The sequence below is a fragment of the Vanessa tameamea genome, chromosome 22, assembly GCF_037043105.1.
Source record: "Vanessa tameamea isolate UH-Manoa-2023 chromosome 22, ilVanTame1 primary haplotype, whole genome shotgun sequence".
Classification (NCBI taxonomy): domain Eukaryota; kingdom Metazoa; phylum Arthropoda; class Insecta; order Lepidoptera; family Nymphalidae; genus Vanessa; species Vanessa tameamea.
In genome coordinates this window covers 2,020,002-2,036,045 of record NC_087330.1, presented here as the reverse complement: position 1 = coordinate 2,036,045, position 16,044 = coordinate 2,020,002, and the positions used below count along the sequence as shown (strand labels likewise).

The 16,044-nt window shown below is 34.8% G+C and overlaps 1 protein-coding gene across 2 annotated transcripts in view; it reads right to left on the bottom strand.

Annotated features, from left to right (window-relative positions):
• Positions 1 to 315: 315 nt before the first annotated feature.
• The window catches only part of LOC113402248 (E3 ubiquitin-protein ligase SH3RF3), a 35,251-nt gene continuing 19,522 nt past the window's right edge, over positions 316 to 16,044 (bottom strand). The window contains exons 3-17 of one of the 2 annotated variants that reach the window (XM_026642439.2): positions 14,530 to 14,700; positions 13,948 to 14,039; positions 12,934 to 13,048; positions 12,338 to 12,437; positions 11,669 to 11,795; positions 11,125 to 11,203; positions 9,939 to 10,999; positions 9,597 to 9,787; positions 9,231 to 9,385; positions 7,956 to 8,079; positions 7,331 to 7,395; positions 6,902 to 7,095; positions 5,487 to 5,582; positions 4,543 to 4,638; positions 316 to 4,012 (exon numbers count right to left, since the gene is read on the bottom strand). In XM_026642439.2, the coding sequence (XP_026498224.2) occupies positions 3,835 to 4,012; positions 4,543 to 4,638; positions 5,487 to 5,582; positions 6,902 to 7,095; positions 7,331 to 7,395; positions 7,956 to 8,079; positions 9,231 to 9,385; positions 9,597 to 9,787; positions 9,939 to 10,999; positions 11,125 to 11,203; positions 11,669 to 11,795; positions 12,338 to 12,437; positions 12,934 to 13,048; positions 13,948 to 14,039; positions 14,530 to 14,700 (2,844 nt within the window). In that variant the 3' untranslated portion in view covers positions 316 to 3,834. The remainder of the gene's footprint in view (positions 4,013 to 4,542; positions 4,639 to 5,486; positions 5,583 to 6,901; positions 7,096 to 7,330; positions 7,396 to 7,955; positions 8,080 to 9,230; positions 9,386 to 9,596; positions 9,788 to 9,938; positions 11,000 to 11,124; positions 11,204 to 11,668; positions 11,796 to 12,337; positions 12,438 to 12,933; positions 13,049 to 13,947; positions 14,040 to 14,529; positions 14,701 to 16,044) is intronic. The other variant, XM_026642440.2, reaches the window with a different exon arrangement.

Here is a 16,044-nt window from a genome sequence, read left to right as displayed (position 1 = left end):
TTTACGTCGTACTATAAAGCTAAAATTTCCATTACATTTGTCTACATATGAAAGTTCGTTTAATGTCAAGTCTTCGTGTGCTTTTATATTATCTTGTACTCGACGATGTAGGAAAACCTTTTTCCGATAAAAATCTGCCATTAATATATCTACCACCAATTCATTCGTTGAAGCACGCTGATAAAATAAGCTCTAAAACATTTTCTCAAAAGGAGGGGACGACTTAATCTAACGGTTTATCATTTAAACACTGGTGTTGCAATTATCAATCTATTTATTTTTAAAAAAACAAAAGGAACGCAAATAAAAGTCAAGTTTAAGAAGAAATCTTTATTTCTCTCCATAGTTACCTAAATCATCTCCTCGATATGATGTTCTTACCTTACAATACAAGCGAAGTACTGAACAAAATCCTCGTTACATTAACCGTTGATAAAGAATATTTTCCAACTACCTATTCAACTATTTGACTCCCAATACACATTGATATTAAATGATCTAAAATTCAATTGGATATCTTTTTTCATTTAACTATTAAATTTAAAACAAATATAAATTTCGATATACAATTTTGCATCACAAACAGTGGTGTTAAATATATTTTTCTAAATAACGTGTACGTAAAATTTGTGAACATGCACTCATCCTAGTTACAATTTTCATTAAAAACTTTTTTCTAAAAACTCCTTCGCGGTTCACGCGAAAACATTATTTCATTTTTGAATTTGGAAAGAACAAGCACACTACAAAATGGCGGGGGTAATCGTAGTCGGAAAATATAAAATGTACAAATATTCACAGTTAAAAGATATATATGTTAAAAAATTCGTTGTGTATATATGAGTAAAATAACAAAGAAGGTCTTAATAGTTAAGAAAACACTTTCTAATAAATACTTAAAATAATATCAGTTCTTTTTTAATAACCGAAATGTCGAAGGAAATCTATGTAATGGATTTTAATTGCCATAATTTAGGATTATTACCGTTTGATTTCATTCATTCACCATGTTATCCATAATATAAAAAAAATATTATAAGTCTAGAACATTCATTTGACAACATTTGAATTTAAATAATAATATCTCACATATTGATTTAACCTGACGGTTCTTACAACATCATGCACTCTTCCGTTCTGCAATGAAATATAAAATGCGATTAAAATCCATTAAAAATTCAATTTAGGAAGATTTCAAATTCTAGTATAAAACAGCACTAGAAATAGTAAAAAAATCTATAAATAGGTAATAAATACTAATGATCGATAAAGATGCTTAGAAATAGAAACACATTAACATTTACATTGAAAACATCGATATAATGAAAATTTTGAGCTTTTGTTAATATAAAAGATATATTTTAATAGAGACGACTTTTACCATGAATATAAAAAATACAATAAGTATATTTTTAGAAATAAATTAATCGAAATGTCGCTGATAAATTTTTCATTTATTTATTTAAAAGGTCGTCCGAAACAATGTATACATACAGATAATAAATAAAAAGTAAAAACTACATATAAATTCTTATCCTACATTATAAAATATAAACTAAAGATTACATTAAGGTTACCTAATTATAGATACATATTATCTAATAAATCATTAACATAAAATTAAAAAAAAAAAAACTAAACGAATAATCTTAGTATATTTAATTCGTTAAAAAAAAACGATAGAATATTAATTTAAAATTATCGTTACCAGTGATAAATGTAACAGATTTTTAAATCTCTTTTTTTATACAATGCTTATAGATTCCAATGGCAGGAGTTAAGAAATCAACAACTATGACCTTGAATTGAGATGACATGTCGAAATTTAAATGAGTAATTTACTGCTGCAACTATTGGAATAGTCCAATCACAAGAGGACAAGAGCCAAATAAACAATCTTTCACATCGAATTGACGGGATATCATTGGTCGATCGCTAGAATCTATGAAATTAATTATGGATTGAACTAAAAATGGCGAATTGAACATCAACAAAGCTGTTATAGAAACTTTTATATAAGTAGCCATTAAGAACCCGCATGAATATTCTTTCTCAGATTGGAATAGACACGCAATACATTAGTATTAATTATTAGCTAATTATAGCGAAAAATAGTTGTTTGCAAAACTATGGAAATAAAACCAAAGTATATATTAGTATTTAAGTGGAATAGTTGTGTGTTATGAATAAAGTGATATTAATCGAGAACTGTTTGTATTGCATAATATATCAGAGAATATTAAGGTTTGTTTAATTTTACCCCCCTGCCCATGGAATATAGTATAAGACATAATATAATTAATAATAAATATAATTATATAAAATGGGAAAACTCTCCGAGAAACCGTAACGAATTATTAGTATGGCAGTGTTTAAAGTAACGAAATTTTAACCTGTATTCCGGTTTTAGGTTCGTTTAGAATTATCAGTTACATTAATATATTTGTTAAGTGAAAATATTCATTTTATGTGTCTAAAGAAATTTCTAATTTTATAACAATGAACATTTTAATAATTACTTATTAGGGTTTAAGTTTCCAAAAGTTTTGTTTTTTTTTATATCGGAACACAGGTAAATCTTAAAAAGAAAAAAAAAAACTAACGTAATAAGCGTATCGATTCTATAAAAATAAATTCAATTTAAAAATCGTCTAAAAACTTTCACGAGTACACTATCTATAAATCACTTACCTACAATAGTATCTATGTATTGAAAAATATCTATTTAAAAATATAAATTGTGTTATTAACCGTTGGGTAAAATTTCAGACAATTTTTTGTCTATACTACTAGATGTAGTTCTATGGTTAGAGATTAAAAATACTATTACTAAAGTCCATTCCAAGAGTTCTTAAAGGTAAAGGCCCCTGTGCGCTCATTGGGTATATCATAAGCCAAATGATTTCTTAGTATCGACTTACATACCCGATTCGTCTAGCTTATCTCTGGCTGCGCGCATCGACCAACCAGGTGCGAGTATTTGAACTTGAGGGAGTTCGTCTCGTGGAACGGACTGTATATAGATACCGACACAATCAATAATATATTGATAACTATTTTTTTTAATCTATTTTAAGTCATTATTGCATTTTTCAATAAGTATAAACAATATAAGAGGATAATTATTGTTGTTGTTTTTTAATGATTTAGTTTGTATAGATGTTATATCTAAATTAAAATAATTTAGGAAACATGAATATTTGAATGAATGTCATAATCTGTGCTGCCATTATGTTCAAGATTTCTAAATAGGTTTAAATTTAGAACATAAATTAACACATTAAAAATTACCAGTTATAAAAAAATATTATAACAAAGTTTTAAAAGCATGAAGATTCTTTTTGGACGTCCTTAAAAACTTAAATAAAACGTAAATAATCTAAAGATTTTTCTATATATAATTTAGGAATACTAAATCAATTTCTCTAATAATGGCAGATTTCGTTATTTTTTACTAATTTTATATTAACTTGTTACTTCTTATGTTGCTCTAATTCTATCATTTTTTCGGTCAGCGATGTATTTTATTTAATAATTTGATCACACAATCACTTTTACGAACTTCATCCGTTATCTCTCCTGGTATATTCTATAACACAACCCTTTAACAAATCATTTGAAATTTTATTTTCAAATCCAGTTAGTATGTTTTTTTTTATTAAAACTTTTAGCTAAAAAGTAATCAGTTTTACACTTTGTCTATAATAAAGACTATTTGAATGTACAAGTTAATCGTAAAGTACGTGTCAATCATCTGTACGTGTAACTCACAATGTCTGTCACTCGCGAGTCGTACAATGTACGCTTACCTAATCGTACACAGGTGCGCTATCGTCAATCTGGAGGGCAGCTCTGCACGAAGGAGGCCGGAAAGAGACCGGTACGGCCGGTGCGCTGGAGCGTACCTTTATACCATCCGTCTCCTCGCTTCTTACAAACGACAACGATGTCGTCCACTCTCAGTTCGAGCTCGTACTCCGAATTCGGGGGGTACGGGACTATGCAGCGGAATCTAGGATAACAAATAATAATATTAACGATGTGAATTAAAATCACTCAGTAGATTAATGTAAATCTTAAGCGAAGATTACGAGTTTCATTGGAATCTTACTTTTTTACGCACAATTTGTTCGTTCATCACGTGTAAAGAGGATCCATGTTAACGGTGCCATACAAAACATGAACCCATTTGACACAAACTAATGCTATGCATACGCGTCATATAAACACAGCTTATGGAAAAACTACCAGTGAGCCATCGCCATCGCGATCGCAAATTTGTTTATTAGGTCCTTTCATATGAAATGAGCGTTTTGTATGGGAGGAATATAAACTCTTTTTTTTTTTGTAAAATATATTAATTGATCAAACTATGCACCGTCGTTATCTATGCACTCTTGCCATCTTATAGGTAGGTCATTGATCCCTTTACTAAAAAACATTTTTATACTTAATCTGTCCCGTATCCGAATTTGAATTTGTACTAGAGATAAAAATACAAAAAATGAGTAAGCAGTTAAATCCCATTGTAAGCGAATATACCTCTCCTTGAGCGGCGGCGCGTGGCGCTCGCGGCGCGCCGACACGTCGAGCGACGCCGACTTGCGGTGCCCCGCCCACTCCGCCGCGCCCGAGCCTCTGCGGGAGCCGCACGGCAACACGCGTGTTACGAGAGGTGGCGGGGTCGAACTCTAGTGTACTATATCAATGTAGGTAGGTACTAGTGGAATAGTATTGTATAAATATTTCAATCCTCCTATATCCTATATATACATTAGAGTTCTTTGAGACTACAATTCTTGCGATGTATAATTATGTAAAACTTTAAGTTTCATATATTTTAAGCTTTATGATTATAAATGGCCATCTCTATTCATGTGATATATATTATTTTCATAGTGGTAACATTGGGCAAGAATATTTTCGTCGATATATAACTCCAATAACCCTTCCATCCCTGATTATGTAAAAGAAGATACCTCTATAGGGATTGATCTATTTATTTTAATTGGACTTTCAGGACTCAAATTATGTTAAAGTATGACCGTGACTGTGAACATGAAAATGCCAAAAGTGCAGCAACACTGTGAAATTAGCAAACAAAACATAAAAACAAAACAAAATGCATAAACACGTGTCAATGTTAAGTTTCGCAATACAATATTAATCTTACAACTACATATGTATCGTCGGGTGCAGGTCGTATAGCTTCGTGTGACATGCATTCGTCATTCAATATAATGACAGAATTATTGCACTGTGCATTAAATGTGAGTTTATTCTGTGTGTGTGTGTGTGTGTGTATTAAATGTGCGTTTTATAATTTGTCAAATTGTCAAATCACAAAAGTTGACGCTACATGTGGTCGTGTGTGTTCTGTACGAGTGTGTGCGTGTATAGTGACGGCAGAATAAGGTACGAATGCATGCAAGTGTCATCTGGCGTGTGCGTGTGCGTGTGCGTGTGGGGGCGCGGCGCGTGCCAACCTGTGCGCGCGCGGGTCGCGGGGCGCGGGCGCGGCGCGCGCGGCGGGCGGCGCGGCGGGCGGCGCGCGCAGCAGCTGCGACGGACACGAGCCCGACCTGCGCGCACTACCCGCTAGACGTGCATCGCACACGATACGATATACGACACGAGCGTGGGGGGAGGGGACCGTTCTGTGCGACTACTTTACGTTTTATTTGGGAGTGCAAAGTTAAAAAATATCTTTACATGGTTAATTAATTTAGATGTGATATGATTTTAACTAGTTTAAGATTGAGGTCTAGTAGTAGATACCTCTTTATATGTAGGTAAAATATTTTAACATAGATAGTGGTCAATGATCGTATACGTGTGCGGACGGTACGGTATTTATTGGAGACAAACGAGCTTTTATAGAAACAAAATTGACAGAACAAACTGAGAAATATTTACACATTCTTATAAAAGCTGATTTTTTTCCATAATTACACAACAACACTTGGTATGTTAAACAAATGCCATACAAGAGAGCCTTGGTCTGTTTCATGAAAGCAAGTGGAGTATGAGCGTATGATGTTAAAAACTCTTATTGATACATTGTCTATTTTAGCAAATCATTTATATTTAGTCCGACGTAACAGAACATGTCAGAAAAAATCGCGATTAAAATTTGAATAATAATTTTAAAAGAATATTATACATACGAATGTTTACATAATTTAGAATCAGACCAATTCTCCCAGAATTAATGAAAACACAATGCAAGGTCAAATGATCAGTGATATTAGGGTCACATAACACAAGTCAACAAGGACACATGCGGGATGCACACACAATGATTGTATGCACAAATTAAGGATTAATGTATAATGCCACTATCAAAATCAAAAAATGTTCCGAGCAATAGAATGAGGCAAAGCTATGTCTCTTTGGACAGGGCAAGCAAGTACTGGCACGAACGGAACGCTATTATAGCTTTGTCCCACTCGCACTTTTACACCCCTATATAATCCACAGCTTGATAGAGGTCTCGCTTCAATCACTATGCAGGTAATTTACTTATTGGTGCTTTTGTGAACACTAGACCACTACAGTACTCTATAGAATTAGGTGATTTATTAATTATAGTTGGATGCTAATTCTAAATAGAGACTTTATACTTACTCATAAAATCTAACTTGTTTAATGCCTATAAAGTCTATTTTAATCGTAGAATGAAGAAATGTAACGGCTACATTACACCCTTTGTTTATAATGGGCTATGTGGTTCTAAAACGACATATAAATATGACGTAGACACCCTTAAGGCTCTATAAGACGAAAAATGAACATTTCCCTTGTTGGTTTGTTTTAAATAAATAAAAGTAAATGAATAAACTAAAAGGATTCATAAGATATCGGTTTCGCTCAGAGGTAGGTAGACCACGAGCGCACTGACCGCACGTGCACGGGGTGCGGGTGCGCGTGCGCGGGCAGCATGAGCGACGTGCCGGGCCCGTCCTCGAACACGGGGTTGTCCATGCTGTAGCCGGCCGGCGGCGGGGACTTGCACTTCTTCATCGCCGCCAGCCGCTTCATCAGGCTCACCCCCGTCGATATCGAACCCTTCTCCGATTTACATTTTTCTTTTGACTGAAAAAAAAAAAGAACAAATTGATTTTCAAAAAAGAAAAATATGTTTTTGGTATGAATAGATTTCTTAATGTTCTTAAATGTATTTTCAATAGTTAAGTTACCACATTGTTATTTTTTTATATCATTTTACGTCATACCATGACGATACTTTATGCACAAAAGTATAATGTACTATTACATTTATACATAGATGCGTCGTAATTGGCCAAAAATAAACAAATTATTGGCTTACCTTTTCGGAACGTGGCGTACTCTGTTGTGGCTGTACAGAACTCCAAGGATATGTTAATGGTTGAACTGTAAAATAAACAACATAATTTTTATAAATTATTTACTTATATATTTTTATATTGTCATTTTATTTTATTTAAACTGTATATTTTTAAGACGTTACAGATAAAAACGTATTCATTTGCAAATTACGTTTTTCATGTTAGCTTCTACTTCAAAGTCGGTTAGTTATATATAACAGGTTAAAACCTGGAATTATTTTATCATCTTCATTCGCTTTCTCTTCTGTAGTACATTTGAACCGACGCAGAGAGTTTGTCGCTCTGGATAAAATACAGATTAGCAAACAATTACGGCCAGGAGCTTTCCTAATGACTAATCTTCAATGGGAATGCTTACGCTGGTATATTGATTCCTCACTACGATACACGTGGATAATATAGGCGCTTGAATACGTTAAATAAAGTAAGCCTTAGCCTTCTTTTACATAACCCTCATGGGTTATGAAAAAGAAGATGAGGTTGCGATGGGAGACTTCCCATACTTACTACTCAATCCGATGAATCCGAACAACTTAGCGTGCAAAGTTGTGTTTTAAAAATAATAAAAATATATTCTATAATTACCAGATGTTACAGGACTACTGGCTCTGGGCGGAGCATCCGGTGGGGCGAGTGTGTTGCTCGTATTAGAAGTATTCGACGTAGTTCCCGTCGCTGGCTTCACGTTCACTAATGCGTTTGATACATTCTAGAAATTTGACAAAAATCGTTTGGTTAAAATTTTTTAGTAAAAATTATAAGCATTTTGAATAACATAATAACTCATGAAAAGGTAATTGTTCGTGAATTCATTTGAAATAAATCGAATAATCGATGCTCATAGTATAAATAAAAACGTGGTCGTCTCGGTGATTTACAGTAAATGCAATACACGAATATCGATTCAGTGACGTCACCGCGGCTATATACTCTATTCCAATGGAAATAGGAAAGAAGGTAAATAAACAACTTTGACCTTAAATTGACATGACATTTTAGTTACACCAGTGAGGTGAAAATTATTGAGTGAATATGTAAAGAATGCTAAGGAACGATATATTTTATATTTTATTGGTTTTACGTCATTTTTTAAATAAATTTTATATAAATTGCAGGAAAGGTACATAATCAAATTTGTAGATAGCAGCATTTTTAGGCTTAAATAAAAATTGGGTCGTTAGTTTTGATGTGGATCGTGATATTTCGCAAATAGCCTTATTAAGAGGTTATTACTTGAAAAAAATTTTTTGAAAAAAAAAACTATATCTTATCTTAATCTTCAAACAGAAAAAGTAATGTTGAATCAGTGTAGTCCGTGTTGATGGCAAATCAAAAGTCAGTAGGTAAAAACAAAAGGTCGTAAATACTAAATCGGTTACAATTGCAGTTCACTTAAACAAAGCCAGGTCGTAAGAAATAAACTTTTGATAATTCCGAATAATATCTTACTCTTGTATTATTTTCAAAACTATAAATTAAGTGTTGCTTTGCATAAAACTGATCTATATTTTAAGATTTTTTATTTCTTTAAAATGAATTAATTGTTTAAAATTTTTGTCTATATAAAATAATACCATTTTATCGAACATTATCTAACTTTCTATATTACATATATTTAAAAAAGGAATCTAAACTGTATGTTAAAACTAAAATAATATATTTCTAAATAATCTGTATAAATTTATTCATTCTCCATTCGTTTAGCGAACATCCTTAGTGAAGCCTCCATTTTAATCGTTCGTTCATCGAAAAATGGCGTTTTGAATGTCGGCAAAACAGTTTTCGTTACTTTGGACGTCAAAGTGGGTTTAATTATTTAGATAGAGTAGAGATTAAGCAGAGAACGCGAGCCGTCGTCACCTTGTCGAGGCGCGCGCGCGCGGGCGGCGGCGCGAGGGGCGCGAGGGGCGCGAGCGGCGCCACGTAGTTCCCGGGGAACACACCGACGCGCGCCGCCCGCTCGCAGCAGCCCTTGTACCAGCCGTCGCGGCAGCGCTCCGTCACCGTGTACACGCCTGGGGAGGGCACCGCGTTGAACGGTGTTTATTTATATATATCATAGAAACGATGATGACTATTTTGCTAGTGCACATAGGTTAAGGTTATCTTAGTGGTTGAGTTTTTTTTATATATTTTAATAAAATTTATTTATTACGTTTTTTCCAAAGAAGACTAGCCGCAAAGAACTTATGTTACAGAAGCGTTTGAATATCTGTCCGACTTTACCTCCTTTTTTCAATTCCAATTCGTCTAATTTCTGCGGCTTATAAGGATAAAGTGCAATGTACGCGGCGGGAAGCGGTCGCTCGTTACTTCGAGACCGTCGTCTTCGTCTCTCTTTCTCCCTCTCCGGCCTTTCCCTATCTCTGTCCATCGCGTGGTCCAGGAGACTCGTCGCTAGGATTTCTGCTGAATGTCTGCAATATTTAGTCATAAGAATTAATAATTCGAATCTTTTAAGTGCTATTTTCTTTGCAAAATTTTCTATGAAAAACAATAGTACTAATACAGAATATATAAATATTAAAACTGCAATTTTACTCACAACAAAAAGTACATTTCTCTCACCTATTTTGCGTGTTATTGCCTTGCAGATGAGACGAAGGAGTCAAACTATGACGTTTCTCTCTTTCTCTATGATGTTGATCTCTATGGCCTCTGGTCATCATGTAATTGCCCTCTTTGTTATGGGAGGGCGACAGTGCCGCCTGTAAGCCTAAACCAAAATTCAACAATGAGTCGGGACCGCTGGACCGCATGACGTTCTTCGAAGAGGACGGCGCCTCCAGACGAGAAAACTCATTGTTGCTCGCACTTTCCTGACTTTCGACATTATTCTGTGACGCGTTACTCGCAACCGATGCATTTAATTTTGGACTCTCAGAAGGTGGCAGGCTGACATTAAGAGATGTATTCGTAGCGGTTGAACTCTCATTCAAACTCAGTACTCCTAGTGAAGCATTAAGCAATGACTCTTGCGTTTCTGGATTTTCGTTTTCAGGTGGATTTTGGGCGTTATTACCAGGCGTTACGGTCGAATTCCGATCGGTGTTATTATCGGGGGAACTCGGAAGGCTGGGTTCAGCGCTTTCGCACGTACTCGTATTGGAACTCGTATTAGGAGTAGTCGTGGAGCTTCCTCCCACGACACCGGCCGAGGGGGTGTTCACACTGGAACTCGAATCCGAACTATTATTAGAAGTGAAGGTGGGCTGCACTGGAAAGTGTTCGTGTGTCCTCACGTTCTGATACGTCGCGTCCGCTCTGTGCACGGGCGTCGAGTTCAAGTTGGCGGGTTTCGATACGTGTAAAAATTGTCTTATTTCGTCGTAATCGTTGCCAACGGTCACTGTTATCTTATTATTTAAATTAATAAAGCGTTTTATGAAGTCCTTTGTGTTCTTTTTTTCAATGAGATCCATGTTTCTGGGTACGGCGGTAGTGGTGACGAGACCGCCGTGCGCGACGGTGGTCACGTGGTGACTGACGGGTTGCGGGACGAGTATTTGCGCGTGCGTCGCGTGGTAATTCGGGTGGGACTGGCTCATAGTGGCCAGGTTTTGGTAGTTCCCTTGACCTTGCCCCGAATTCGGGCTCGATACAGACATCGGCTGGTATCTATGCGGGTGCTGGTTAAACAAAAAATTAAAATTATACTTTACACATTGTTATAATTTAAATTTATTACCTCATATGTATGACTTTAAATTATACTATTTATAAAAATAAACGAACTATATTGGTAGGTCAGTACCTGAGTCTGTTGCCTGTGCTCCGAGTGTCCCGCCCTCGCGTGCTCGGGGACTGGCGGGACGGGACGATTTAATGGCGCACTAGAATTTAAGGTATACATAGTAAAAATTAAAATGTGTAATTTAATAAAAATAAAATATATATACTAAAATGAATAAAGATTCAGACATATTTTTTAAAAAAAACAGTCAAATGGACAACCTGATGGTTAGTGTTCTACACAGGCCATAGACCTTGGCGCCGAAGAAATTTACATCTCTAACGTGAACAACCTAGGGGACTAAGATGTTATATCCCTTGTGCCTTTAGTTGGGCTTACTCAAACTTCAAACCGGAACACAAATATACTAAGTATTGCTGTTTGTCGGTCGAATATGTGATGAATGGGTGGTATCTACCGAGACGGGCTCGCACCCAGTCCTGCCACCCAGTGATATTATTTGTCCCAGGGCTTATTCCGTCCTACATTGGAGCTATGTAATAAAAAAAGATCAAAAAGTTTCTCCTCAAAAGGAGACGAGGCAGGAGGAGGAATTTCTTTTTACCTGTTCATAAGATGTCTGGCCGCCTGGTTGAGTTCCACGAAAGCGATAGGAAAAATTCCAACCCTTTGGTCGAGTCTGCCTTCTGCCCAATTCTCGTCCACTCGTCGATGCACCGTTATTATGGCGCCTGAAAACAGTTATTGAATTAGTGGCATACATCAAATAATATTTTTATAAGTTTTTATATAGCATAATAATAAGACTTTAGTCCATCCCACGAGTCGAACTCCTAGGGAATCAATAAACGAACTCATTGATCGATGGCTAGAGATTAGTGTATTCAGCGGGTAAGACGATCCTAAGAAATTATTCAGCTAATGAAGATCACGCGTATTAATCAATGAGCTTGCAACAGCAATTTCCTCTAGGACCTCGTTTCGTGAAATAGGATTTTATAAATACTTTATAATTTATAGATTTTTCACTGGAATTAGATCAGAAAGGCAAATTGTCCTCTCGGTAGTAACTGATCAAGAACGGACAAAGATATTAATGCTGCGAAACACTGCTATAAAAGTTATTACCATTAGGCGGAACTTGCGCAAGAGTCAAAATCAAAATATACTTTATTCAAGTACGCTTTCACAAGCACTTTTGAATCGTCATTTACAAAACTATATTAAGTGAAGCTACCACCACCAGTTCGGAATGTAGAGTCAAAATTCATACCTTTATCAAAGGCTAAGCATCCCTCCTCGTCCGGGGCTGACATTCGAAAGTCGTAAAGTGCTTTACACAGCGCCGTGGGTACTGGCAGGGGTACGACAACCTGAAAAAATCAAAAGAATTATGTTAAGAAAAGCTTACTCTCTTAGTCTAACAGCTACAAATGTAAATATTAGCTAATAATTACACTGGTAACAATCTAATAACTGTCATTATTTTGTTATTAATATTTATTAAAGACGAGACACACAATTAACTAAGCTATTCAAACATTTCATAACATGTAAAAAAAAATTAATAAATTTGAGTCGACTTGAATAGAATGATTTTATTTTGATTTTTAAATATATTTTGCGTTAATTGAAATGCCTGGTGTTAGAGTCAAAAATAAATAAAAACTGGCTACTTGTGTATGAGGGAAATCACCTTAATTTGTAAAACGAATTTGTTTGACCAACGTTACGAGGACGAAATGATTTCCTCCTGAACGAGAAATTTGCTCACTCAGCCTTCTAACCAGCACACAACATAAATATATAGATACTACTTATGTGTGTCATCAATATTAATATATAAGATTTATATTATAACCAGCCTACCTGTACATAAGTAATAGGGAACATGCCGCTCCTGCCTGAACACTCGCCGTGATACCAGAAAGGGTCGAGTTTCTTGTGAAGTATTATAGTTTCGCCCTTCTTGAATGACAGGTCACTAGAAAAGAAATAATAAATAAAACATCTATTCATTCCAAAACAAATTAAATGTATACTAAAAGAACAAAACAATAAAATTAACATGTGTTAACGCTCGGTTAAAATAAATAAGCGAATTAAAACAGTATGCGCTTTAATTCAGAGATGGTTCGTATCGTAATAGTCGTTACAATATATATAATTTTAGAATAGCGGATAAGGACCAGTCGCAGTCGTTGACGTCAGTTTGCGTTTTGTAAATACTTAAAGTTGAGTTTACGCCTGAACAGCATGAAAATTTAAAATGTTCTAACATTGTTGATTACAGTTATATACTGATTAATGTTACAATTAAAATTATATATTTTAATTAATAAATTACATTTATTTATTATGTATTATGACATTATGTAAATGTAAGATTAATTTGAGATCATTTTAGCGTTGTTTTATCAGGTTACGAGATTAAACAAAATCGTAATAAAATATGATGTTTATTACGAAAGCAAAGCTAAATTTTTTATCGCAAACTTTTTATGGTCTCGAAAATTGCAACAGACGAATAATGTTCGAGGGAAATGGCACAGATCAGACGCCATACATTTATGAGACAATTATAATGGTTCGATTTATTTCATATCATAAAGTCGCTTAATATAAGCATTAAATAATTAATAATTGACTAAATTTTTCACTGATTATTATTAATTTTACTATTAAGATGGATGACGCTTTATTTTTCGTTGGGTTGCCAATAATGAGAAATGTTATGTCACTTGCAATACAACAATACGATGCATCGTACGTGTAATATACGGCAAACAAAGTAATCTTGAGTGGGTAGTACCTTGACAAGTTTGTACTAAGCTTGTAGTTTACGACAATTGAATAAAAACACAATATAAAAAATTAACTTACCCAAGTTCGTTTGATATAAAATCGTACATAGCTCTCGCATGTGGCGGAGGCTGTTTGCCGTCCGCACGTGACGGCTGCACTTGTGATTGAGTCTGAAAGGCAGGTAACATCATACGTGATCAACTATTTCAATAGACATACAGTAGAACCTCGGTAGGTCGAACTTCAAGACCCGAAAAAAATCGAGTTATTGAAGTTTCGAGTTGTATACGTTGAGATTCTATCCTATCTACTGTAAATGGTATTATAACACACTCGTGAAATATATTTCTAAAACGTGTGTCGTGTAATTTTTTATTATTATTAGGGAAAATATGTGCTGAAATAGGTTATCGTTAAATACTATTATTTATTTTACGGTTAATTTGACTTTTCGAGGGCAAATATTTCGATTAATGAAGGTATTGGCGCTTAAAGGCAAGGGATCTAGGGTTTTTTTCGAGTTCTAGAGGCTCTGGAACTAAGATATTATGTCGCTTGTGCTCTTTATAATACTTGTCCAGTCAAACCGAAACATGATAAAAATATTATGTTTGACTTCAGGGCTAGCTAAAATAATTTAAATTAGTTATGTTTATTTACCTGCGAATGACCACTTCTAACTCGTTGTCCGATGATTTTCCTCGGAGCGGAGTTCTTCATACCCTCGAGTATCCTCATGAGGAGTACGTTCGGTGGGAGCTCCTCCACCTTCGTCTCCACGAGGATACGACATTCCGGACATCGCAGCTCCTTGTGAGACTCTACTATCACCTGTTAATATATTAAATCATTTGTAGGACTTCAAAAAGGACATCTTTTTTTTCCAAATCATAAATACATTTGTGATTTTAAGGCAAAAAAGAATTTTTTGATAGATGAATAAGACGTAATTAATGAGTTTCTTCCGTGTTCGTCTCAGAAGAATCTACATTGCTAAACTTTACAATGAATTTAACCTTGTCGAATCGACATACTAGTGTTCCGTCATTTACCCATATTGATCAAGCCAAAGAAATCGATTTAAGAAGAATTAACTTAACCAAGTGAAACAATTTCGAACCAGCTCCACTCAAAATCATGTCTTATTTTTTTGCTGACGACAATAGAATCAAGTACACTTAACTTTAAAATTGCGGGTGCTATTGAGTCCTATCTATGGTTAATCTATTCGACGTAATGATTTTATTTTAGGTATTTATACGACCTTTATAGTATATACCTGTATGTATCATAGGCTTAATTTCATCAAATTCATTTTTCTTGCAAATTTGTAACTTATATGTCCTATGTCCTATTCCACCAACCCGCATTGGAGCAGCGTGGTGGAATATGCTCCATACCTTCTCCTCAACGGGAGAGGAGGCCTTAGCCCAGCAGTGGGAAATTTACAGGCTGATTATGTATGTATTATGTATGTCCTTACCGAGGCTACCTCTATATTCAATTTCATTACGATCGAGTTGATCACGAATTACTTTCAAATATATTATAGTATCCGACGGAATAAACGAAAGCTGCTTTTAAAAGTATCTATCAAACATAATTAAAACATGCATGTCCATTCAAGAATCTCTTACACAATAATATGTACGAAAAAACGAATAGATATAAAACTTAATTTAAGATTTCCTCATTTAAACTGTCGATGTCCTTGAACCAAAAAAAATATATAAAGATAGATGTACATCATATTCAACGATATAAACTATGCAATTTTTGGACTGTCTCGTTAGTTGAATGGTCACAGATTCCGATGTTTAGTATTTGAACCCCGGTTTGGGTCATTTAATTTTGTGTTTTTGCGTCGAGAATATCTATCAGGAGAATATTACGAGAAAACTTGAGCCTGGAAGATAATAGCACAATGCTATGTCTTAGAAGACATACACAGCTGTTGGTTGATTCGGACCAATCTTAAGAGATAGATGATTCAGGTTACGACGACCAGACACGATCAGGAAAGAGACAGATACAAGTTTAGATTGAATAGATCAATAGGTACCAAGTGTGCTTGTGTTTGGGCACACACTGAGAACTATAATGTCACCTATGCTTTGTTTTATGCATTTTTGTTGGGGTTATTGTCAATTTAAATTAATATTATTTCCTTTAATG